The sequence below is a fragment of the Sparus aurata genome, chromosome 23 (genome assembly GCF_900880675.1).
Source record: "Sparus aurata chromosome 23, fSpaAur1.1, whole genome shotgun sequence".
Classification (NCBI taxonomy): Eukaryota; Metazoa; Chordata; class Actinopteri; order Spariformes; family Sparidae; genus Sparus; species Sparus aurata.
This window is the reverse complement of record NC_044209.1, coordinates 21,170,886-21,197,611: the sequence shown is the minus strand read 5'-3', so window position 1 is coordinate 21,197,611 and position 26,726 is coordinate 21,170,886. Positions and strand designations below refer to the sequence as shown.

General features: G+C 42.4%; 1 protein-coding gene and 2 non-coding genes across 7 annotated transcripts in view; 1 reads left to right on the top strand and 2 right to left on the bottom strand.

The window, feature by feature from the left end:
• The window catches only part of gjc1 (gap junction protein gamma 1), a 52,536-nt gene extending 26,692 nt beyond the window's left edge, over positions 1–25,844 (top strand). For 3 of the 5 annotated variants that reach the window (XM_030407584.1, XM_030407586.1, XM_030407588.1), the window contains one exon: positions 20,005–25,844. In XM_030407584.1, coding sequence (XP_030263444.1) covers positions 20,059–21,522 — 1,464 coding nt within the window. In that variant the 5' untranslated portion in view covers positions 20,005–20,058 and the 3' untranslated portion in view covers positions 21,523–25,844. Of the gene's footprint in view, positions 1–11,024; positions 11,415–11,493; positions 12,068–20,004 lie in introns of those variants that run through there. The other 2 variants (XM_030407585.1, XM_030407587.1) reach the window with 2 other exon arrangements.
• trnac-gca (transfer RNA cysteine (anticodon GCA)) lies at positions 3,232–3,303 on the bottom strand. Its single transcript has one exon. It is a non-coding gene; the product is annotated as a tRNA-Cys (tRNA).
• On the bottom strand, positions 4,048–4,119 carry trnac-gca (transfer RNA cysteine (anticodon GCA)). The gene has a single exon. It is a non-coding gene; the product is annotated as a tRNA-Cys (tRNA).
• Positions 25,845–26,726: the final 882 nt, after the last annotated feature.

Genomic DNA, 26,726 nt, shown 5'->3' with positions numbered 1-26,726 from the left:
AGACACAACAAGAAACATCTAATTCTGAGTCACTCTGAGCCTGACTCACACACACCGACACACACACAAACACACAGCAGCTTTTTCCCTCAGGAGCTCTTCCATCACCAATGCCCTTTAACTTGGTTACTGGGACAAACTGGGTCTCCAATTCATCATATAGTGTATAACCATACTTGGTCAATACATTACACACACAAACAACTGCCTTCATTCACCCACAGACTCTCTGCCTCCTCCTCCCTCCCTCCTCCCTCAGCTCCTCCCTCAGCTCGTTCCACTCGTCCTCCTTCCTTCACTAATGAGTCTCCGAGTGGGTTGCAGGTGAGCCTGAGCCTGAGGAGGTGATAGCTGTGTGCCTCCTCCACGTGTGTCTATCTTGTGTGCTTCTTGGCATCGCATGATTGTGGATGAAAACATACACATGCTCACGGAGACGCCGGGCACGCGTTCACCTCAGGTTAACTCGTCTCCTCGCTGCTAATTAGAGATGAGAATCTGAAGGCTGATGAGTCAAAGTACGAGAGGAAGTGTGGCTCAGTCCTGCTGCTGCACATGTGATGGAGACTGGCCAAACAACTGATGATGTCATCTGCCAAAATGTATTATATGGGCTGAAAAGAAAGGTTAGGAAAATAAGATGAATGCTCAACAAGGGAATAAAATTTACTGTGAATTATCACGAGTTCTTTGCAAAAGAAAGAATATTACCTACATTGGTACTGGGGACCTCTTGATGTGAAGTCAAATGCTCTACCACTGAGCTATACCCCCTTAGACACTTTGATGAGGAACAATTTTTATGATATCTCCCATTAACCTGTCCAGCAGTGCAGTGACGGGCACCATCGCCTCACTGCAAGAAGTTCCTGGGTTTGATTTCCAGCAGGCGCCTTGTGTTTGCGTGTCTTCCCTGTGTCACCGGCCACCCTGACTTCCTCCCACACTTAACAGACATGCAGGTTAATTGGTTATTCTGAATTGCTCTAAAGGTGTGAATGGTTGTTGTCTCGTTACGTCAGCCCTGTGATGAACTGGCCACATTTCCGGGGTCTCTCCCGCCAGTTACAGATAACATTGTGTGTCCTGCAACAGTGATGTTGTGTGAGACTTATGAACTGTCACACGTGTTGGAATGTTTATGGTCTGCAGACATTAAAGGGGCACTATGGACTTCTGGGGAAGATATACAAATTCAGATTTTTTATATTTATAATATGAATGAGGGTATAATACAAACTCAGAAATATTTATGTTTTCCATAACTGTATAAACAAGCTGTCCTCAGAGGAAAATAAGGCTTTGACGCCAGAAAGGTGGCAGGGTCCGCCAAGTATAAACAAAGTAAAACAGGACGAAGCTGTGTTGTCCTTTAAGGTTAGTGTGTTTAGTCAGTTTATTCAGTCATGAAAACAAAGAAAGTTTGTTTATTTAGTGTTTTAGTGCACCTTTAAGAAGAGACTGTCCGTGTTAAAGCCCCACATCAGCACTTTCAACTCGTTTTCTAGGCTTGTCTCTTCGTGTGTACCATCAACAGAGGGGGTACGAACAGTTTAATCTGCAGTGGAGTGTTCCAACTCTGAGCTATAAACACATGACAGTAATGACATCTCTGGAGGTTATTGTAAGGTGGTAGGATGCTAAGCTCTTATAATCTCATTTTGCAGAGTCGTTCAGATGTATAGAGTAGAGCATCTGTATGAAGTTTAAAGGACTCGTTTTAAATGCTTTTGAGGTCATCCATTGTTTGCTATAACAAAGCTAAGTCACATGTGTTCAGAGTGTTGTTTGCATTAGCTATAAGGAGAGGGGGCACCCAGAGTCGAACTGTTGATCTGCAGTCAAACGCTCTACCACTGAGCTATACCCCCATAACTTTGGGATCTGCTATCTTTGTCAATTTCCTTGGCTGTCTTTAATGGGCTAACTTCAACCATTAAACAGTGGGGGAGGAGCACTTGGTAAATCAAACTCTTACCTAGGCCAGTCTGGAGAAGAGCAAAAACATGTCATTTCAGTTTTCAGGTGATTTGGTGTCTGTTTTTTACACATCTGTAGTGAGCGAAGTTATAATCAACTCAACAGTAGAGGAGTACTTCCACTGGAGCGCCCGGTAAACCAAACTCTTACCGAAGCCAGTTGAAGGAAAGCCAGAAAACCATCTGAGATGTCGATCTTTGTACACTGTTGGAAAAAGGACCAAAAATACATGGCAAAAGATATCAATCAAGCTATAATCAAGTTTCTTTGCAGTTCTTATACAATGAAATAAACTCTCCAGTTTCACATTGTCGTTCAGCAGCTACATCTCTTGCTTCTTGACAAACCTAAACCACATCAATCTGGCAAGATTTGAACTGGGGACCTGTTGATCTGCAGTCAAACACTCTACAACTGAGCTATACCCCCACCACTTTTGCCAACAGACCCTCACAAGTAACTTGACGGGCCAGATGGTTTGTTACACAGAACCATCTGGGAACTCATCCTTTGGAAACTGATCAGAAAAGGACAAAAATTACTTGGCAGATATTTGGAGCAAAAAATCTGTCGATCATCGGCTAACTTCAAACGATCAGATCAACAGTTGGAGAAAGCTATCAGCAGAATCCGTTGATCAATTAAAATCTTAGCGAAGGAAGCCAGTTGGGAGAAGAGAAAATCTAGAGATCTAAGGTAACATCTTGGAAGACTGCCCCTGCTTTTTTTATTGAACAGTTGACTCTATATTGTGAAGTTGAAAGCTCCAACTTTGCTATCTTCTCACATAGTGGAAGCTTGTCCATTGTTTGCTACAACAAATGCTCAGAATACAGCTTGTGTTCGTTATAAACAGAGTATTAGTATTAGTTGTGTACTGAATTTCACCCACAGTCCCTCAAATGAGTAAGCCGACATGCCAGATGGTTTGTTACTCAGAACCATCTGGGAAGTCGTTCTTTGAAAACTGGTTAAGGACGAAAAAAAAAAAATCAGAACAACATTAGGAGAGCGCTTCCAGCGCAGCCCATTAGTAAATCAAAATGTTACCCAAGGCACTCGGAAAAGAGTTAAAACAAACTCCATCGAGAGGAGGCTTCAGTGTTGTTGTTTGCTTTTTGACCTGAGAAATACTCTTGTTACAATAAAGCTGATGGTTTAGCATCTTGGGAAGTTGTTATTGTAGATCTCACAGGATTAGATGCTTCTATATTTTGTGCTCAGAGGACTGTTTGTACTAGGTATAAATAGAGGGGGCACCCAGAGTTGAACTGGGGACCTGTTGATCTGCAGTCAAACGCTCTACCACTGAGCTATACCCCCTTTGATGCTGGCTCTATTGAATACTGAATCTCACCCACAGACCCTCCAGATGGTTTGTCACAGAGAACCATCTTGGAAGTCGTCCTTCCGAAACAGTTTGGAAAAGGACACAAAATACTTGGCAGGTGAATGGATGAAACATTTGTCTGCTTCATCTGTCAAGGACCAACCAATCAGTCAACAAGTGCTGCCAGCAGAGCCTGTTTGTAAATCAGACTCTCACTGATGTCAGCTTGGAGAAGGGTGAAAGCATATTTTCTATTGAGGGAAGCGTTCGGTGCTGTTCTTGCTCTTTTTACTTTCTAGTTCGGATATATGTGATGCTACAGCAGCATCTGTGCTAACCTCTCTCCGATATTGTTGTTTAAAAACAGTCATTTATCTCGCTGGTCGACAAATCTAAAGCAATACTGGAGCTGCTACTCGAAAACTGATTGTTTTTTCAAAGTCGTCCTTTGAAAAAAGTTTGGAAAGGGATAAGACGTGGTAGATTGTGATACCAGTAGAGCTCGTTGACTAATGAAAATGTTCCGAAGCCAGCCGAGAGAAGATGGATAGGATCTTTTCCATAATTTCACTGCGGTTCTGAGATAACAGATGCCACAGGAGCATGTACGCTTAACCCTTGAGGATGCACCAGCATTAGTATAGCTGACAGTTGTTCCTACAGACACAGACTGGTTGAATGTATAAGAGGTTAAAGCAATTGGTTTGCAAAGTCAACTGTCTAACTAGGCAGGTCAGAGGGGGCACCCAGAGTTGAACTGGGGACCTGTTGATCTGCAGTCAAACACTCTACCACTGAGCTATACCTCCTCGCATACATGTGCTATAATGTTTGTCATCTGTTACCTCTTCTGAATGCTGCATTTCTCACATGCACACACTCAAATAAAACACTGTGACTGACTCCAGGAGGAATCAACATCCCTCTCCAGGACAGATCTGTTTAATTTGTGGATTCACGAGCCTCTAAAAGTCTCCGCGCTGTGTTTGATAGTGAACATGTCCTTGTCGATGCTATAGTCGCCCCATGTTAATTAATTTGCTCCATGCTAATTACAGGAAAAAATCAACATGGGACTAATATCCCCAAGGATTTTAAAGGGCAAAGCAAGGGGTTTAAACACTTGAGTGTATGAGATAGAAATACATGAACTGAATTTGTTAATTAATTATTATTTGTGACAAAGGCAGTAAAAGGACGGGGTAATAAAAATGTCCTGCAGCGTATTTTCTGTGGGAGCTGGATTTATTACAATTATTACCAAAGGCCTGAGTCAACAGATAAAAGTGTCGGGTGTTTTTAGCAGCTGGGGTGATATACATAAGCCGCATGATTGGTCGGCGGGTTCGTTCATTTGTGACTAACGCTATTTATAGCGTGCATTGTTTATGGTATGCTATATTTAGACACTTTATCTAGCTATCCATCCATCCATGTGTCTGGTCATATATCGTCCTTTTTATTATCAAGACATCATGGGATCAAGAAAATGTGTCATGGGGAGTATAACTCATTTCCAGTCTGGATGCCTCCTGTGAAAACTGTGTATTGGTCCTGTTTCTGCAGTTTATTTTCGCATACGGATGCGAGTGATGTTTTATTCTCAGCAGGAATCGGAGCCCTGACATTAAGATTGAGAACCGCTGGCATGCAACACAGAACGTTATGTAACATCAGGTGTCAAACAGTTTACTGGTGAGTCCTGAGAGTCCACAGGTTTCCGCTCCGGCCAGACACCTAAACACAAGACACCAAAACATGACACTGCAGGTAACTGCACACAATACATCCCTCCTCTCTAGTCAGTGGCTGCGATTACAGGGTGCTAAATACAATGATCAGAAACATGCTGTTTAACACGCTGCGAGCACTTTGCATCAATATCGATCCGCTGAAGCAATAGTCTGAGCAGATTCTCCTACAATGAGACAGAAAGAAAAACGTCTTTAATGGTCTATAAAAGTTTCACACAGAATTAATATTACTGACTCATTTTCTCCCGGCTCATTACATTTAAGAGCACTTTTGAAATGATGTGTGACTAAAAGCAGCTTCAGGTAAAGGAGACTTAAAGGAACACTGCGATGGTTTTTTTTACTTACCAGAATGATTGTTATTCTTAGAATGCCAATTAATTGGAGCTGGGTAATTATCACAAAGTTATGAGTCCAGTACCCTTGAAGTATCAATGATTGCAAAAGACTACTTAAAAAGGGGGAACTACAGTAGGGTTGCTAAATGAATTCAGTTAACCTAGTATTCAAACCTGGTTACTACTGCCTGACTGCTTGATGAGGTTATTTGTTTTCCCAGTTTTCCCTGAAATGATCCTTCTTATTCTATGCATTTATTTTAGAAGCCACATGCAAATAGTAGCCATGCTTCCAAATGTTTTGGTGGCATCTCTGCAGACTGATCTGCCAGTTCTGCCAAATGTGCAGCCCTTGAATATATGGGTAGGGGTCAAATTCCACGCCACATCAAACTGAAGTACGCATGTTGTGATTGGCAGATTGTCAGTGCTCACAAGTTTAAACAAAATGTGATGAAATTGCTCTTTTGTAGGGAACCCTGAAGTTAAAAAAAAAAAAGATTCAAGGCACTCTTCAGGCAACAAGGGGGCAGTATGGGCAGCTGCTCAAACCGTCTTCTTCAGGATGAAATCCACAGCACACAGGTTCCCCTTTTTGTAGACAGACGTTCTGCTCTTCATACATCAATTTTTGTTCCTATATGAATTTTGTTGTTTTTTTATGTCCCACAGCCATGTGGCGGTCAGACTCTGTATTTGTAACCTATGAGTTAATTTGCTGCTCAGCTAGTTTTTGACATGCTTTATCAATGTTTTTCCAAATTTCAGCACGATCTTGATCTGAAGATGAATCTTCCACACCCCCCGATCATAAATGGCATAAAATGACAAATACAAAAAGGCACTTATAGACTGACTTGAGCTGAAGGAACATTATTAGCTCATATTAACCATCCTTCAGTTTTAATCAAACGTACGTAAGTTGTTTTGCGTCGCTCAGTGAATGAACCTGCCGACCTGCCGTGCTCTCTCGCTGACTCTGCTGTGTCCGCTCACGCTTTGGTTTCGGATGAGCTGAAACTAAAATATTCACATATTCAAATATATCACTGTGCAGACAAGAGAGACAGTGGAGGCAGCCAGAGCTGAACAGAAGAACTCCTGACCTGCTGTCATATACTCGGCCAATGACTTATAACAGCGGATTTGATTAGACTAAATGGTATCCAAACATTCATTCCAGTGGATTCCAAACCAAACACAAGAAAAGCCTCTCGCTTTCTGGTTGCTCTCTCTGTGTTGGGCAGTGGGCCGATACGATATGTGTCTTTGCCTGAGTTCATAAACAACACAAATGTAATATCTTGAAACAGCTTTTTAAGTTAAACTGGATTTACAATATTCAGATGGTCGTTTGTGAATGATGCTCAACAATCATTCTTGGGGGCTTAGCTTGAACAAAAAGAGATTTTTTTTTCTTTTCCTTTGTACAGTTTATCCAGAACTGTCTCTGAGAAAGCTGCTCCTGTGACTCTGTGTATGAAATATGCAGACAGGGTCAAGAGGTTCGGCTAGTCTTTGACTAAACATTCAAACCGGTAGGACATGTGACCCACCTCCCAGAAAAAAACGTGTACTTCTTCCATACAACGTGATCTACTAGAATCACTTTGCTGATAGAGATATTTTGGTTGCAATTATCAAGTTTTATTAGTTGCAGTCTTGAGGAAAGTTTAATATCAAGAAGTTGCCACTCAAGAAAAACTTTCTGGTGGAAAAACTTCCTGATTTCACTTGTTGATGAGGACGAATTTACTGTGTTGTCAAATTTAAAGATGCGCTATGTACCCGAATCTTTCCATGAAATCCCCATTTTCAGATGACACTGCCGCCTCAGGCTTAATGCACATTAATAGCATCCCGTCAGGCTACATCCACAAATAGCCAAACAGCTGTAATGGCTCGAGTGGAACCAATGACGAGAAGACGTCTGACAAATCTGTCACTCAAGCCTCCGCTTGGATGTTTACATGGAGGATAAACTGTCAAATGAGCCAAATTAGTTTGGTTTATGCAGACAGGCTGAAGGATTATGGGAGTTAAGCAACCCCAATCTCCGCAATCCATCTATGAGCAGCCTGTTTTATGACATATTTGCTGCTATGATGCGCTTTTGAATCACATTTTTTGGGCAGACGGTTTGCAAGACGCCAGTGATGACAAGTGGGTTCAAATGTCGAGCAGTTCAACTGTTGTTGTGGAGGAGTGTGAGAAATGAAAGGTCTCTCTGCTGCATCGTATGATATGAACCCAGATGGTGTCAAACAGCACCTTGTATGTATGTATTTATATGTATTCTTTATATAATCTAAGTGATAGATCGTGCCTTTGTGCAATAATTTGGTTTCATGTAGTCCGGGTGTATAAATGATGAGTTTTATTGAAGGAAGCTCAGATTTACAGACTAAATTTGTAACCAGTGAAGGTGTTTTATTCATGGGACATTATCCTCAGAGAGCATAATAAACCAGTTAGCTCCAGTGTTTGGGGTTTATTCACTACAAAGTAACACGTTGGAGCACTCAGATTACTTTTTTTGCTGCAACGAGTGAAATAACACATTATTAGTTAGTTAGTAATCCATTATTTAGTGACATCTTCAAATGAGTAGAACTGGGTAATGAACTTCGGAAATGTTATGACACCGACCAAATTGCCTAATTTCTCTCAAGTACGGAAAAATGTCTCATCATTGGATATCAAATTTCAGTCAGAGTTAAGAGTTAATCTTATCAGCATGCAGCATGCATTTCTTCCAGCTGTGAGCAATCCCTCTCCATTTCCTTTGTGCATTTTGAGAGAATACTACTCATTAACAGCACGCTCAAAAATTAATTCATTTAGTGTCTATAATGTCTCATTTTCTAAGTAATTTTGTCACCCCCCTGAATGAGACTGTAGTATGGACTTTGGAGACATTTGGGAGGTGGTTCAGCTGTGAATCCACCAAGCATCTGCTGCTGAAAACTCTTCAAGTCAGTGTTATAAAATACTGTCAATTTTGGCTTCAGTTTTGCAGTATCAGCATTCATCCAGAGGGGGGTACCTGGCATTGAATTGGGGACGTTTTGATCTGCAGTGAAATGCTCAACAACTGAGCTATACCACCTTGTGCTCATAACACACAGTGACAGAAACAGAGAGTTGTTCCTCTTTATGTCAGCAAGAAGAGAAAGTAATAAATCATCTCTCCCCATGTGCTGGCTGAGTCTGCAAGGATGAGCTCGACATAAACACGCAAATAAAAAAGTGACTTACAAAGCGATTTAGCGAGTATTAATCACAAGTTAGAGGTTGAACACGGGGGGTACCCACAGCTGAACCGGGGACTTTTTTTTTCTCTGCCGTCACTCAAAGCTGCAAAGGGAAATACTCTGATTAACTGTGAAAAGCTGCCGTCAGTCCTCCTCTAACTGCGAGTGTGTGTGTGTGTGTGCTCGCAAGACCCAAAACAACTTTCCACAGGTTAGTGAGATTCTCTCTGTGATGGTTTTGGATAAACATCATCATCATATCTTGTGCAGATTTTCTATGAAAACCAGCATGGCTTAAGAAAGTGCTCCATAAGAAAAACCCCTCACATCAAAAGGAGACGAGGATGTCAAATTATTCATGGCTATTACCAAGATGACACGTCCCTCCCCCCTCCAAAAGAAAAACATTTCCCCACATATCAACTTCACATTTAGGGAAAGAAAATGGGAAAATTACCATAGCTGTGCATTAAAGAAAAACATTTCACAGAAGCTCCGGTCTTTGAGCGACATGATGTGAATTTAAAGAGGATTTGTGCCCCCTTTGATTTCTCAGCACATGATCTGTGAAATTTGGAGATAGCTACTGGTCCGCTCAGAAGACACAGATAAGAAAAGAGGCTGAGATAGCGTGCAGTGCTAATTTGAGCAACGGGCGCTGGTGAGTGGATTTGGACAATATCAAACGAACATCTCTTATTGTTCGCGGTGTTGCAATGATTATGACTCTATACATGCCAGGGCATTAGGGAGCAAGCAGAGTGATGGAGTGAGAAGGGCATGCGGAGGCTGAAAGTGATGGGGAGGATTATGACCGAGTGTCCATATTTTCGGCGAGCAGAAGCTGCAGTGTATATGTGGTGGACATAAAATGCTCTGTGGCCATGGTCGGCGATTGTTTGGACGTTTCCCAACTTTAATCTCGGAGAGTTCACATTGTCCTTTTAATGACTTCACAGAAAACTTTCTTAATGAGCCAATGTTATTAGATTTTTCATTGCCCTTCTTTTAGAGCCCCAAATCCACTGGCATTCATAACAGGCAGCATGTTGGGCATCAATTATTTCTTATACTTTGACACATTGGACTTGGTGTGATACTCTTTGCCAGCAGTCCAGACTATACTGTGAGAATAACCCAACTGATACTGTGGATTTTTTAGGCAAAAGGCTGAAAGTTGAGTGAAAAAAGCCAGTATCAAGATATTATCTGATCCTTTCTTTTTTTTTTTTTTACATAAACAGATATTTATCCTGATGAAGATCCTGTTAATTTAATTTATACTTAAGATTTGGGACCGAGATTTATTACTTGGATTTTATAATTCAAGAAGAGTCACGATGTAAACATGCCAACTGTGCCCCACACAGTTGGCTCTGTTTTTCTCACTGTTGGTTTATCACACAAACAAACCAGCCGCAGAGCCGACACAGCAGCCTGTGGGCTGTAGTTTCCTCTGTAAACACACCGACCTCTTCTTTTGTCGTAGCTGCAGTGTTTCTGGGCTGGTTAGCGGACCAGTGACATGGCCTTTCCGCTCCACCTAGCCCAGAGACACTCTGGCAGCAAAGAACTGTTCTGGAGGATCAGTGACCCCGAGAGTAGCAGGAAGGAGGCAGGAGGGGTCGGTGTGTTTACAGGGGGAACTACAGCTCAAAAACCGCAAGAAACGCAGTCATAACTGGGCTACGCTAGTTTGGGTCAAGCATAGACAATGCAAGCAGCAAAAGCAACCAATCAGAGGTGGTGTAGGGCGGGTCTTGCACGAAAGCCAGCCTGCCATCCATAGTAATACATCTGTAATAAGATCATGATGATGATAATACTATGTCAAAATCTGGTTCCAACTTGTATCAGAATTAAAAAACACTTTTCTTTAAACTCCTTTGCTTCATGTTGTCAGGGGTTTCAAAAGGAAAACACGTTACCTACATTCCTGTCGATAGAACAACTCCTTCTTTTTAATGTCAGTGATGTTTTTATCAGTAGTTTGTTTCCACAAACATTTCCGAGCTCGCTTACTCTGAAATGAAAAGAAAATGCTTCAGGTTATTTATTTAGGCTTCCCTGGTCTCAAGAGACTCCGTGTCGCACCCTCAAATTCGTCATCTAAGATGCACTTTAACGGTGTTTTAAAAGCACAAAGGCCACTACCCGCACCATTTCCTAAAAGCACCGCTGTCTTGTGCTCCTCTCCTGTGGCCGGAGGTTTCACAAAGTCAATGAGTTGAGTATCTTTTACCAAAACCATGTTCTTCCCGTCTCGCCCTATCACTGTCAGACTTCCCCGCCCCACTGCCCTCCGAGGGGTATTAAAACCTCCACCACCACCTCCTCCTCATCCTCATCAGCACCACCCATACGAACACACACACCCACCCCAGCCCCCCAACCATGACCCAGTTTGGTGGGGGATAAGGGGGTAAGTGAGGACCATTGTGAGTACCACAGGGAGAGAGGCAAGATGCTCTGCCTCCCGCATTCCTCTCCCTTTCAGGAAGAGCTCACACTTGGTTAAGCACACACACTGTGAAGCTCTTCACCAGAGAGTGGACTGCCGAGATGTGCGTTTTGTTTTGAGTTTTTTTGTTTGTCGGGATGCCGCTGTTGATTTTAGGTCAGGGCTGTTTGATGTCAGCGCAGGTTAAGGGGTATGTAAAGGAGGCTAAGTGAGACGAGGAGGCAGAGACAGAGATGAGGGGCCTCAGGTTGAGAGACAAAGGACATAGTACCTGGCATCTGGGAGAGAAGGAGTAGAGTGAGTATGCTGCTTCATCACTTTACTTTTCTGCTTGTTTTTTGTCTTCATGCGCTTGTTTTTCTTTAAATTTTATTTCTTGATTTGAAAGTGACTTTAAGTGATGATAAAGTAAATCCTCTTTCATTTGTAACCGATCAGGTCAGGACAGATATTTACTTGACCTCTAAAAAACGTTACTTTTCATGACATGTTTCTCGGCGTGGAGCTGCATTAAAAGAGGCACAGATGCACACAGAGAGGCTGCTCCTGCCTCAGAGATTCATCCTGTAACATATGGAACCAGTTTGCCATTGCGTTTCTTCCCTTCGGACACTGTTAATGAGGGAATTTTTCAGTTTCCCACGAATACAGTGGGAGAAATGCTCCTTCAAAGCCCGCCTCCCCCCTGCAAAAGGAAGAAGAATAGCTCATTCATCCATCTCCGCGAAGACTTCCTCGTCTCCAGACTCTCTCACAGTTTAAGTTTGGTTTGACCACGCGAAAAGAAAAGAATGTTTCTATTTTTGTCCATCTTCTGATTTGAATACATTTATGTCTTTCGCTACACGTTTTAGGAGCCAGAGGCCCAATTGGGGTGTACTGTCTCCTCAACCCTTTGGAATTTATAGTTTATTTGTGTTTCATGGCCGCATGCATTGATCACTCTGCAAGTAAGTTTCATGTCTGTGTTTGTGCGTCTGTGTAAATACATGCCGCGTGCAATCTGGTAGAGATTAGTCTACGAAATGGATCTGATGTACAGCTCTGATAACCTTCTGTGTGGGTGAACTTGATGCAGAGTCACCCTTGGCACGCTCGTTTTTGATCACGTCAGGGACTCTTTTGAACAAAGTTGCAGCTCGGAAAGAAAAAAAAAAAGACAAAGAAGACAACCAGAAAGTGTCGAGAAGAAATCCATTTTTAGCTCCGCTGGATTTTTTGGGGGGGGTGATTTGAATATCTCTGAGTGCCTAACAAAGGAGCTTATCGTGGCGCCTTCAGAGTAGAGGAGAACCACAATATGAGAAAAACCCCTCTGCTTTTTAAAGCGGTCTTTTCACGCGGCGCTGTTTGAGTAGTTATCTCTGTTCGTATCGTGTGTTCACGGGTGGATTCTGGTGACCTTTTATGACAAGAGATTGTTGGTTTGATGTCGAGTCTCCTAACTCCGCAACAGTCACGGTTTAACCCACATCTGACGGTCCGGGGGGTTATCATGGACAGATGTCTGGCCGGCTACTGTGTGGGCAGATTAGTTTGGTCTGTGCAGTGTGTGTGGGACAAGGTGGAGGCTCACAGGGGGCATCAGTGAAGCCTGAGGATGCTGCTGGCAGAACAGAGGGAGAGGTCACTGTGGCGATGACCCTCGAATAAGGACAGTCAGAGGAACATCAGCTCCAACAGAACACGCTCAGAGGTCCCAATCATTCCTCTCATAGCGCTCTGATGCTTCACTCCGATTGTTGTTGAAAGAATGTGTCTGGTGTCTGGCTTTATTATGAATTCAACAGAATGTATTTTATCATATGACGGCTGAGCTTTAAAAGAAGCTCGCAAACTATTGACTATAGAAGACATTGTGCCAGAAAATTCCATCTCATCCCATTTAATTATTGGGTGCATTGTCCAATTTTTCACAATAAAGGTGTTTATTTTTAAATTTTTGTTCAAGCTGCCGCGCGTCATTGTCTGCTGTGAGGACGACTTCAAGCTCTGCCTTCACTATTTTAGTCTTTGTGGAGGATTTCTGTTGATGTAAAATGGTAAAAATGTGGCTTCCTCAGAAAAGAAGTGCACGTAGCCTTTCCCCCTTGTTCTTGCCACCTTCTCTTTCTGACTTTGCCTCACTGTTAAACGCAAAGATTTAGTCTGCAAATTATGTAAACCTCTCTGAGCAGAGGCAGTTTGAGTTAACAAGTGTGAGGTTAATCCAGAAGCAACATTAAAAGAAAAAAATCCTGAATTAAACCGTACATCTTGCCACTTTTGCAGAGAAAAAGAAAATAATATTTTCAATTGTTTATCCTGGTAAAACCATTATAATGTTATCTCTACGATCTAAAGTGGTTGAGACACAAAAGGTCAGATAAAAAAAAAAAAAGAAAAGATTTTAAGCCATCGACATTCGACATTTGAAATTTAAGACATCATTTGTGGTCAGAGAAAATAATTACAATATGAATACGTAATATTTAAAACAGAAGCCACTGATGGAGAACAAAACATTTTCTCTCATTTGTGAGTTTGTCTTTCATGTTTAGTTTTTCAGAACATTTTTTACTTAATTTTTAAACATTCTCGTGATGGGTACAAAACTGACATGTCCTCACTGTAAATGGTTGCACTAACGAAAACGTTTTCTTCAAAACTCAACTTAGTCTCTTATTCGGCATTCATTCCTTTGCATGGCGAGGAAGCTCGTAGCAGCACTGGAGCAAAAAAGTAAAAAAAAAAAAGTAAAAAAAACAAATGTGGCCTCTAGGCACAACTGCATATGGCAAACAGACACAAAGTATGACAAAACAAATCATAGCATAGCAATTCATAAACCAGATGCTCTAATTCCTGTTTTTATAAAAATGTAATTGTCAGTAATGAACGCTGCTAGAAGAAGCTTTCATTATATGAACTCTGCAGCAGAGTTGCATGTTGTTGCTCACCAGAAATTGCTCCAAAAATAAACATCAGCACACAGAGTTTTGAAATCTTCCAAATTAAAATGAATGAATCTGGAAATTAAATAAGAACGGGAATAAGTTTAATACTACTGCACTCAATTTGGATAGACGTACTGGTTGCCTGTTTTTTTATTACCAAACGCTGAAGGGCTCAATATAACATTCAGCGATCATATAAGTGGATGCGGTGCGCCGTCATGATGATGGAGCGAATGTTTTTTCAAGCGAGAGGCTGCGGGGAAAAAAGCCGAAATCGTGCAAGTCATTAAAAGTTGCACAGAAGCAAAGAAGCAATCATAATCACATAAAAAGTGTGGAGTCAAAGGTGGAGGCAGCAGGTCGGCAGCATCAGAGAGGCAGTAAATCAATCTTGGCTGAAGAAGCGCTGACAGTTTTCTGCCTCAAGATCTTTTTTACAATCACTCTAAAAGCAGTAAGAGAGAAAATCCAACTGATAATTAGCATGATGATGAAGCAGAATGAGGAACTGTTTACAACGAGCCTGTCGTGACATTCATTCTCTGCAGGGGGAAAAAGTACATCTGTGCTGTGAGCTGACTGATGGAGAGCGGCTGCTGCATCTGTGCGGATGTTTCGCCTGTGAATGAGTTCTGCGTGAGGTTAGAGGAGACAAAATAAAAACAAAACTACTCTGGAATATTTGATGATGTCACTGCTTTTTTTTTTTTTTACGTGAGTGTGCATGTGAGTAGGATCGCCTCTGGATGAACTTTAATGAAGCGGAGCATCGGCTTGATTAAGGTTCATCCAGAGGCTCGTAAAGCTGCCTTACATACACTCGTTACTACCATTTACGTTAGGTTCATTATCCAAACTGCCTTCGGCCGGGTGTGTGTATTAATATGAAGGATGCTTTGTGGTGTTGTGGCTGTCTGTGTGTTTATACATGGAGCTGCATATATGAAAGACGAGCTGGAATATTGAATATGGAGACAAATCGTTTAGAGGCAGAGAATTTAAATCTTTAACTCACCTTTATCAGTACTGCAGTTTATTACCAGTCAGAGACTCAAAGATTCATTCAGGATCAGGATGGAGATCTCTGACCTCTGTTCAGCTCTTCTTGCTGTAGCGTGTGTAAAATTGTAGTTACCCCTCACATTTGTATTTTTACCATTTTAACACTCATATTACATATATTTATATTTTTTCTTTATTCTGATTCATTATTTAATTCACATGCACATAAGGTTAAATTTGGCCCACCAGATTTTTGTTGTGAAAACAATGAATAAATGAAATAATCATGTTTAAGCTTCTTTATTGTTTGTTGGGTGAAAAAGGCTCTTAAAATATGTAAGATCCCGAATTATAAACAGTGTTTCATAATCTGAGCACACCGAAATGACACTTAACCATACAAAACAATAGAATTTGTGCTGTCTTCATTTAGTTTCAATTTGCGAAGAAGTTTTCTGATAGATTGTTCATAAGTTATCATCAGTAATGTGGATTCAATGACTAAGTGAGTAAAGGTAAGTATTAGAAGTAAAACAGTCCGGTAAGTTCAGAAAATGACATCACTTCCCTGTGACACAGCCTCTTAGAGATACTGTAGTTAAAGACAACACTTTACGTGCTGCCATTTCACGATATCGCAAACCAATATATAACTTACATGTTTAAATACAACACTCGACCTGGCTCACCTGTTATGTACCTTCACCTGTTGCTGTACAGAACTCCCCTCGATGATGCATGCAGTTACAGCACATCTCCCTGTTACACAATTACAGTCCTTCCTCGTCCACCTGCAGTGGTCCCTTGCACGTGTCGGGGGGTTTGTCCTGTCGTGGGCTCGTTCCCCTGGTGTCCCTCCCGCGCTCGAAGCCCTCCAGCCGGAGCGCTGCGTCCATATGATGAGTCACTCCTGTGAATAAGGAGCGCCTCAACTAACCCCAGTGCAGACGTTGTTGTGGCTCTACTCCGGATGCTTTTTGGAGGCTGTTGCACGTGCGTGTGTGTGTGTGTGTGTGTGTGCGTGTGTGTGTGTATGTGTGTGTGTGTACTACACCTGGATGTGAGTCTCTGTGGATCCCGAGGGATGAAAGCCAGTGACTGAGGGGATCCCCCCAGTGACGCTGACTGTAATTGTGCGTGTCTGCTTGAATCGGCCCGTGAGGTCATCATGGAGAGAGTTTCACCCCTGAGGAACCGATTCGCTTGACCTTTGACCTTGTACTGTTCTGGTAGTGTTAGGAGCCTTGTCGCAGGCTCAGACGTACCAAAGAGGCCCATAGTTTGATGATTTCTCAGTCGTGACCTTCTGGGCTGTTTTTCTATAGATCCATTGATCCTGACAGTGATTCCCTTTCAAACCTCATTAACGAGATTAAACTGAAGTGAGCTTTGTTTCCTTCTCTGACTCACAAACCAAAATCCGGTGTGACGTTTTCACGTGCGACATGATTTCCACCAATTTGCTGTTCATCATTTTAAATCAGAGCAACAGACAGCCTGCTGTGTCTGCGCGCTGCTATTCGGGAGGCTGACTCACCCCCAGTAACTTAATGCACAGAGTCAGCTTCTTACCCCTAACAGCCCCACTAGCTCCTGCAGACATAAATTGGATGAGAAGGCAAAATGCCAGGTTATATGTGGCTGAGGTAGCAGAGGAGTATTAAGCCCAGGCAGCCGTGTGCCGGGGCTGGAGCGTCTCTCCTGGTCAGGTGGGAGTGTGACAGTTCCTGGTGCAGGAACTACCAAGGAACTCAACGAGGTAAATACAATCCTTCATCAGAGGACACACTAAAGAGTCCGTGTCTTGTAAACATCCGAGGACTGATTTTAGCTGAAAAAAAGAGTTCTGGTTACATAACACAGACATATTATCCTTTTGAGAAGTATTTGGCAGGTTTTACTGAAACATGAAGAAATTAAAAACACCTCTGACCCATTGGTTGGTCAAGTTCAAACATTTTACAAACTCACAGAGCCACTAAACTCTGATTGGATGCCATGTCTTTGTGAATTTTGAAGAAATAAAGAAATTATATCATACAAAAAGAAAGTTGCTTAAAACAGTTGCTTAAAGCATTTTAATTACCTGTAAATTTCCCATCTGATTTTAGTAAGTTCAATGTGAAGTCTCACATTAATTGCAAAGTTTTTTCTCTCATATTGCATCAACGTGAATTAATTCAATAACTAAAGTTATTATGAGTTAGTTTAGACACATTCATTCAACATGATAGAGTAACTTTGCATTGAATGTGAATGTAGAATTAGACGCAAAAATGTACTTACCGTTTTCTGACTGTATGATTAAGTAATCTAAATTATTCCCTTTTTCACCGGTGGTGCAGCGACTCAAACATGAAAACAGAAGTTTTAACATTTCTAACATTTCACTCAGTGTCGACATCGACTGGGACTGGAACACAACACAAAGAAACACAAAGAAAAAGCAGCAGAAAAATACCGTCGAGTGAATTTTAATTATATAGCCCTAAATCACAACAGAAATGATCTCATGACACTTTAAACTGGAGCAGGTCTTGACTTCACTCTTTAATCAATTAATTCACAGAGGCCTAACTCCCCAATTAGCAGGCACTTGGCAACAGCGGCGAGAAGGAAACCGCCTCTCAACCGGCAGAAACCTCGGAGCAAACCCAGACTCCTTGTGGGCGGCCATCTGCCTATACATGATGAGAAGTTAAGATAAGATATACATTTTGCCTTGTCAGACTAGAGAGGGCGCACAGACATAAAACTCTGCCTCAAAAGCAATGTTTCAAATGAAGGAGGTGTAACAAAGCAAGCAAATATACAGTATATGCAAACACAGTTATTAATCAAGTGGATGAGATTTGCAAAATTCAATCTGCTCCCAGATTAAACAGATCTGGTTCTGGGCAGCAACATTTGATATACCCAATTTACAAACATGTGACTCCAGTCATTTGGTCCCAGTTCATTTTTTCTAAGATCTAATCCTGATATTATTGGCTAATTAGTCTAACCTTTTCAATGATATATTTTTTCTATATTAGGTGAATTGAAAATAATAATAAAAAACCGATAATTAATAAAAGCTTCTTTCTTTATGTCTTTAGTTCTTCTTGATCAAAATAATATTTCCTTAAATACTGAAAACCAGACAAAAGTAAGTAAAATAAAAAAGATGAAAACAGTTTGATAAATGAACACAGAACATCAGACATCCGAAATCATTTAACTCATCATGTCAAGTCAAGACACAAGTTTTTACCAAGTTCAAGTCGAGTCTCAAGTCATTTAGTTTCTGTTGAGTCAAGGTGCAACTTAAAACAGTGATTAAAGTTGACTCGAGTTCACATCTGTGACAGTTAATTTGATATGAATAATGTCTGCATGTCTAAACAACAATAAGTCCCTGAAATTACCTCCAAAGCTGCCATTATAATAGAAATTACAATGCTGGAAAGAATAACAGTAAACAGAAAAAAGAAAACAGAATAATAATGTAATAATGATGATTGTGTCCATAAAACATTAAACAGCAGAGAGGGTTCATCATTATATTCAATGTTTATGTGTCTAAATCTGGATTTTTATCAATTAAACTATAACAGTTCAGCACAGTAAGAGTTATGCAAAAGGAAAAAAATGCAGTGATATAATGCAGGAAAAGTCAGACAGAGCTCGACCATGGAAGGACACGGCGATGACTCGGTGTGCTTGTGGCGAACTCCGGCCATTTCCTGCTTACTCATACATGTCGGTCACAGAAGCTCACAGTTAGCACTCTCACATGGACTTCCTCCGCTGCTCCGTCTGACTGCAGGATCGGCCTCTTACTGTATGTGCGGACCAGAGGATTCCTGACATCTACCTCCTGTGTCCCAAGCGTGTCCTTATATGGTCAGAATGATCAATATGACACATGTTTCTTTGCGAGCCGTCTTCAAAACATTCCCGCCCTCTCTGCTCCCACTGGAGACACAAAGCAGGGAGCTCCTGCTCGCAAAAAATGCTCCCTCTCGCTGCAGCTCCGTAAGCTCCCAACCTGCTGGGTAAGGATATCAGCCCTGGAAGCCCTTTAAACCCCAAACTAAGCTAGCATTCATGGCTGGATTTTCCTCTCAGTCTAGCTGACAATAAGCCATGCGCTGTTGCGGCTTCATGAGGGGGAAAGTTCTGTGGAGGTGTCATACTCATCCCCCAAAGCTGCCCTGAGGGACAGCAGTGTTTGGGTTCAGCTCCACTGCCTGAGATAATGTGGGTCTGCTCTCTGACTCCCCGCTCCAATGGTTTGTGCCCGGCCACCTGCTGATTCTGCTGGTTTGGATGGAGTGCCTGGAGCCCAGACCTAACCTACATAGGCAACATGTCCCTCTGCCTAAAACTGAGCTCGAAATTCAGCGCTGCACAATGCCATTCACCTCTCAGCCAGAACAAACCAGTCAAGTTAATACAATCCTGAAAACTGCACCTCACACAGAAGAAGGCTCGCTAAGAGGATTTATTTCTTCAAAAAGAGATAGGGCTGTTAAATAAAGTGTGTGTGCATTTGATGATAGCAAATTCCCTATTTGGATTATTTCGCCTCCTTCTCAGTGCTGCTTGATGGTATTTTTTAATACCGATATCCTCTTTCCACCCTGTTTGGTCCTCTAATTCCTTAAAAAGCCCGAACTTGACAGCAGCCTCACTGTGGCACTAAGCTCTGAATTCAGTGTGTGTGTATTTGTGCTGCGAGAAGCAACAGATCACATTAAGGATGTATTGATTTACCCGAGCTCAGAGAGGAACACTTATTTTAATTAAAGCAATTATTATGTCACCACTTTTCACATCGTGCCACTGAACTTGCAGAACTAATGCCGCTCCCGCCAGGATAAAAGTATTACTAGAAAAATCTGCTTTGATCACGTTTTGGAATTTGCATTGATCTTCCTTTTTCTGCTTCTTGTCTTCCTCTCCAGAGTCTGTGAACAGCTGAGAGAGGGACACTGTCTGCCCCACTGTCCAGCGACACAATGAGCTGGAGCTTCCTCACGCGGCTGCTGGAGGAGATCCACAACCACTCCACCTTCGTGGGGAAGCTGTGGCTCACCGTGCTCATCGTCTTCCGCATCGTTCTCACTGCCGTTGGGGGAGAGTCCATCTACTACGACGAACAGAGCAAGTTTGTCTGCAACTCGGGCCAGCCGGGCTGCGAGAATGTCTGCTACGATGCCTTTGCCCCTCTATCTCACGTCCGCTTCTGGGTCTTCCAGATTATCTTGGTGGCGATGCCTTCTCTCATGTACATGGGCTATGCTGTCAACAAGATCGCCCGATTAGACGAAGCCAAAGGAGGGACTGGCTCTACTGCCGTCAGAACAGGAGGAGGGGGCTACACGCACAGGAAGCCCAGGAAAATCTGCTTTGGAGCTCGGCAGCACCGGGGCATCGAGGAGACCGAGGAGGACCAGGAGGACGATCCTATGATCTATGAGGTGCCAGAGATTGAGCCCCCTAAAAGGCCGCGGGATCCACTGCAACCCACACCCAGACCCAAAGTCCGGCATGACGGGCGCAAGCGTATCCAGGATGAGGGGCTGATGCGGGTCTACGTCTTGCAGCTGGTGACTCGTACAGTGTTAGAAGCCGGCTTCCTCGCAGGCCAGTATTTGCTGTATGGGTTCCGTGTGATGCCTGTGTTCGTGTGCTCGGGGAAACCTTGTCCCCACAGCGTGGACTGCTTTGTGTCGCGGCCTACAGAGAAGACCATCTTCCTGCGCATCATGTACGGCGTCACAGTCCTTTGCCTCACGCTCAACATTTGGGAGATGCTCCATTTGGGAATTGGTTCTATCTGTGACATTCTTCGCCGTCGGCGCTGCCCTCCTCAGGAGGATGAGTACCAGTTGGGCTTGCTGGGCACCAATGGGGGTGTGGAGGGTTCGGTAGGGGGGCCAGGCCCTGAGGCCGGGTCTGAGGGAGGGGTGGGTGGAGATGGGGCTGCTGATTACGTGGGGTACCCCTTCTCATGGAACACCCCATCAGCTCCACCGGGCTACAATATCGTGGTCAAGCCAGAGCAGATGCCCTACACGGACCTGAGCAACGCTAAGATGGCATGCAAGCAGAACCGGGCAAACATTGCCCAAGAGGAGCAGCAGCAATTTGGCAGCAATGAGGATAACTTCCCCACTGGAGGGGAGGCCCGCGTGGCTTTGAACAAAGACATGATCCAGCAGGCTCATGAGCAGCTGGAGGCGGCCATCCAGGCCTACAGCCAGCAGCACCGGGCAGAGGTGCAGCTTGGGGACAACCAGGACGACAAGCCCCAGAGTAACATCATCCAGGCCCAACCGCAGCCACAGCCTCAGCCTCAGCCTCAGAAAGAGCGCAAGCATAGATTCAAGCACGGGAAGGGAGGCAGCAGTGGAGGAGGCAGCAGCAGCAACAGCAGCAGCAGCAAATCAGGAGAGGGCAAGCCCTCAGTATGGATTTAAACCTGAAAACTGACATGTAATGAAACCCTGTATATATTAGAGGTTGGATGACGAGCTGTTGCAATCTTCCTTGGATATTTGAACACCACTGTGCCTTCAAGAATCCTGCAAGCTGGAGAAGATGTGTGTTTGTGTGCAAAGATGTGTAAAACAACGAGAAACTAAGCGTGATGTGGCAGCTGACAATATGTTTTGTCTGGGCTATCACTGTCTAACTTGAACATCCACACAAACTGTACTAGGCCGCAGTCTGTCGTTTACATGTCTCCTTGAGTCCTGAAGCAGATTATTGACCTCTGATGTCTTCCCGTTCATCCTCTCTTAGGGATTTGAACCTTAGAAGAATGATAATTAGCTCTGTTGCAAAATCTGATCCGATCCTAGATTTGGCTTAGCTCATTCGCTGGCCACTCCGCTGCAAAGTCTCCGTGAGTACATTGGCATCCTAGACACCAGAATGAGGTATCATCGTAACACAAAGGCAAAGAGAGAGCCCTGGCAAGCTAGAGCTACGACTTCGTACTGTAGTGACGTTATCGAGGAACGTCACGACAACGTAAATGCAATAAAATTAACCATAATTGAGTGGCAGCGCCTAAAGCAGTGACTTTCTAATGCAGCGAGAACATCACCTTCCTGACGGCTGTCTCCTGTCAGTCATGTTCTGTCTGCGTTCTCTCCAGCGCGGATCACAGTGTTATGTTGCTGTGACCTTTGACAGTGTTTCTATATGTTTCCTGTGTTTGTTTGTTGTTGGTTTTTTTAATGTGTGCTGCTCACAAACCAGACGAGTCCAGCACGTGGCTTTGTATCCAGTCCCTGAGACAACATGCTCTTTTTAACAAGGTGCATAAACAATCCAATTTTTATACCTTACTCTTCTCAGTTTCTCTCTCTGGCTCTTTCATGGCTGTTTAGCAAGGCCGCTCAGCACTCCACTGGTTTTCCATCTGCCTTGTAGCTGACTGCCCCCTGGTGGCGTCTTCTGCAGGGCTCGCTTTACCAGTTGTCAATGCTACCTGCATCCAGCAGCACCTTTACCAGCTGTAGTGTTTCCCTTTTCTATCAAAGCCTTGGCCAGTCCTTCAAGGCTGCATTATTACCACGTCGTAATGGAAAAGGTTCAAAGCCATTACTCTAATATAGTGAGACCAAACACTGTTTGTGTGATGCAAGTGTCAGTGCCAAGATTTTCTGCTGGGCTTGCCATTAAAGCCTGGTTGTTTGTAGCTTTGGAATACTGTGGCCATGCTACTCCAGTTGTGGAAAAAAAAATATGCCTCCATGAGACCAACCCTTTTTGTAAACGTTGTTTTTTGTATTACAGTACGTGTATTGCTTTTTTGGAATGGGATTTAAAAATAGCGAACAAGCCAATTTTTATGTTCGAATTCAGTGTTTTTATATGGAAACACTCTTTTTTTTTTTCAAAGATGTCTTTCGTAAAATAAAGAAAAAAGAAAACACAAGTTCTTTTAAAACATGAATTAGTCGTATGGGTATTTATGGTTATTGTGTTTTAAATTGCCTTCCGATTGTAAAAAATGTGAAATATGACATAGTATATTTTTATAAAAAATGTCGGCTCGATGTCTTAACGACGTAAAGAAAAGAAGCCAGACTTTTTCCTTGTGTGTTACAGTATCAGTATTTAATGTATGTAGCGACCCTCTGGGCTGTGTTTTAACAAACAGTGATGCTCCTTTTGAGATCTGCTGAAGAGCTGGTGAGGACGAGTTGGGGACATAAAGTGCCAAATTATTCAAATCATTCCAATCTTTGCGCATGAATCAGATGTGTGGCTCTCCCTGCTGTTCACTTCATTTGCAGTAGCTCGCCCTTTCAACGTGCAGCACTCTGCTATTGCAAAACTTTTTCCAAACGAGCATTTACTCAATTTTATGACTGTAAAATTGGGAGAGGAGCAAATCTAAAGAGCTGGCACGTTATGCTCTTGATTTATTGATTCTCCCAAAAAAATTTGCCAACCGACTGAACAAACCATCACCCAGTCGTGCGGCTGGACACCGTGACCTGACTTCATTCACGTAAACACAACTGATAATATAGCTGCTCGAGTATAAAAGAGTCTTTCTGATTGGTTTAGGCTCCACAAGTCTTATAAACAAGCCAGCCAGCAGACAGTCACAATAAATCTCTACAATTGCTCCAGTCGTTGCTCCCCAGAGCTGTGACTGACACCGGCTGCACATACGCCACTCTGTCGCCAATCAGCCACAGGTGATTTAGTGTTTCCCAGTCAGGGTCGGTCTCCTCCCCTTGAGGCCAATCAGCTCTCATTAAACCCTTTCCCCAGTGAGCAAAGTTTCTCAGCTAAAATATTTACTGCTTTCTCCACAAACTGAATGCAGCTTGTGATGCTTTGCAGTCAGACAGCTGATGTCACTAGAGGGCGACTTCCCGTCAAAGGAGGGAGCACTTTAGAGGTTTTGAGGACGAGCCGTGGGGGTACTCAAGGACCCCATCTGTTCAGAGTCTGCACGACTGGCAGCTTGGCCTTATATCTCCAAAACTATTCTAGGTTATGTTGCTCAGACTTGTCTGTCTTTTTTTTTTAGGGGAAAGTGAGGAATTCGGGCAGCTATCCAGGTCAGGAGAATCACCCTGTGGCACAGTTATGTATTTGTGCGGCCCCGTTCTCTTTTGTCTATTGAGTGACTGAGAAAAAAATGGGACTGAAGTAAAAAAGAAGCGTGCTCACTGGACAGAAACTTTTTTTAAAGGTTTATTCTCTTCTGCATATTGTTGCTGTCCTGTGAAAACCATGTCTCCAAAATGTCAAGAGGGCTTTTTAAAGAAAGTAGTAGTGTCGGATTTGATACTGATCGTCTTATATAAATGTCAATGTGTGTTTTCAGCTTTGTGATAATGCATCTATGAGATAATGATAAACAAGCATGCTGGATCAATAAGTAGAAGGATTTTTCCAGACCAATAATGAGCATCTAATCCCTTGAGTTTAGCAGAATGTTGGTTTCTTTCAGGGATGTTTATTCTTTGTGAGGACTGCTCACCACCAGAGGCAAATTTATTCCAAGTTTGAATACTTTGCAAATTTAATTATTTAAGGGTTTCTCAACAAAACATGTTGCAGAAGAATTCAACTTTTTCTCTTGCAAGGTAGCAAAGAAAATGATAATACATGAAATAAAACTCATCTAAATTTGAGAAATGTTTCATTTAACAGCGACAATATGCATTTGAGCACCCTTTTGAGTTTCCATTGTACCTTGAAGCTGCAGGAATTGCAAGTTAAAGAGAAAGTAGCTTCAAGTGCGCAAGGGTGCAATTATAATAAAGAAGGTTAACAGTGTTTGGAGCAATGCTCTCACAGACTATTATTCATACTTGATTTATCTCTGTGCTGTATGGGAGCCCATTTCTGCCAGTTAAGGAAAAAAATAAGATGAAAATTAAGAGGGGAAAATTCTACATTAGGAAGTAACAAGACACTTTTATGAGAGAAAAAGTGATAATTATGTGATACAAGGCCATAAATGTGAGATAATAATCAAAATTCTGGGAAATAAAAAGTAATTATTTTAAGATAAAAGTCATAATTATGAGTAAAAAAGTCAAAATATTAGATAAGAAGTTGAAATTATCACATAAAAGTCATAATCATGATCTCATAAAAGACAAAAATATGAGATTTTATGAGAAAAGATTGAAATTATGACACAAAAAGACAGAATTATTAAATAAAACTCATAATTATGAGATTAAAATAATTTGGAGTTTTTTTTTTAAAAGTATGAGATGAAAAGTCAGAACTGTGAAATAAAACATCTGAACTTTGAGATAAAAAGTCAAATTGTAAAAAAATGTATCAAGTTTTCATCAATTCTCTTTCCTTTACTGGCAGAACTGTGCTTCCACAGATGTTGTGTATTAAAACAGACAGAGACTTTAAACCGGCTGTATCAGATGATGATCTTTTGTGGGTCTGTTCATCAGGGATACCACGATGTCCACCCTCAGCATCCGTCTGTCTGTGTAAAAACAACGTCTGTGTTCAGAAGAAAAGGCTGTTGTCTTGTTTCCTTACATGTTCCTTATAGTCGCCCATGTGGGACGTGACAATGAAACCAGTGTTATAACCAGTACAAACTCTGATTCATACATGCATTTGTGTGTTTTTCTATGCCTTTTTGTAAAATGTACATTTCTTTGAGTGCCATTCTGGTATCCCCCCCCCCGGCCAAGATTTTTTTCATAATTCTTTGATGAATACAATTGATTTGCATGTGAAAAGACCTATTTTCCTACAAAAATAAATCAGAAATGCGTATTGAATGAAATCTCTGCGTCTTTTCTTTGGGCTCCACAGCAGAAATTTCTTTTTTTTCTTTTTTTTAAACATGAGGAAATAAAAAGGTTTCCCTCTCTGGAAACATTGAGTATTGTCCTGGTCATGTTGTCAGTTTGAGATCTGCGTCTGATTTTGATGGGTGGAGAGCGGGGGGTCTCCACGGTCCTATCAGGAGAATTACAGTGACACGGGCTGATGTTGTGTCACTGGCAGGAACAACACAGGAGGCCGAAGAGACGTCTCTTCGGCTCACGTCAGCCGCGTCATTTTGTTTGTCACTTTGGCAGTTCGTTCGGTGACAGTTGAACTTCAGCTAGTGACAAGAGAACATCTGAAGCTGTAAGGCTGTAAATTACATTAATGCATTACGAGCCACTGATTTTCAAAAAACTGATTACGCTTCTCCAATCAATCCAGACCGAACAGAGAGAAACATTCAAACGGCGTGCCCTCGTTCTCATTCCTCTGTCGAGTTCCACTCTTTGTGTCTGCCGTCACTAACGAGTTCACAGCCAAACTGCCTGGAGAATAAACATCAAAAGTGGAAGTGGAAAGTATGTTTTTGTGATCCTCTAAAATAAAATAAAATCCCCCAGAGAGACTAGCCAGTGGGAACGAGCAGAGTGCTGCAGCTGGATGTACAACGAGGTCACTGAGACGAATCCCGTGAGCAATGTCTGGGATGACAACTTGTGGCAACGGGCTATTTTCTCCAAAAGGAAACAAACATTTCATCCCATTAATGGCCTAATTGGCCAGATGTACCAACCCTACACAGATGTCATTTCAGAGACAATGTGCTCAGGCTGCTACTATGAATCTGGGGACAAGGGAAAGAGGAGGAGGACAAAAACTGCTCCAGTTCTTTCCA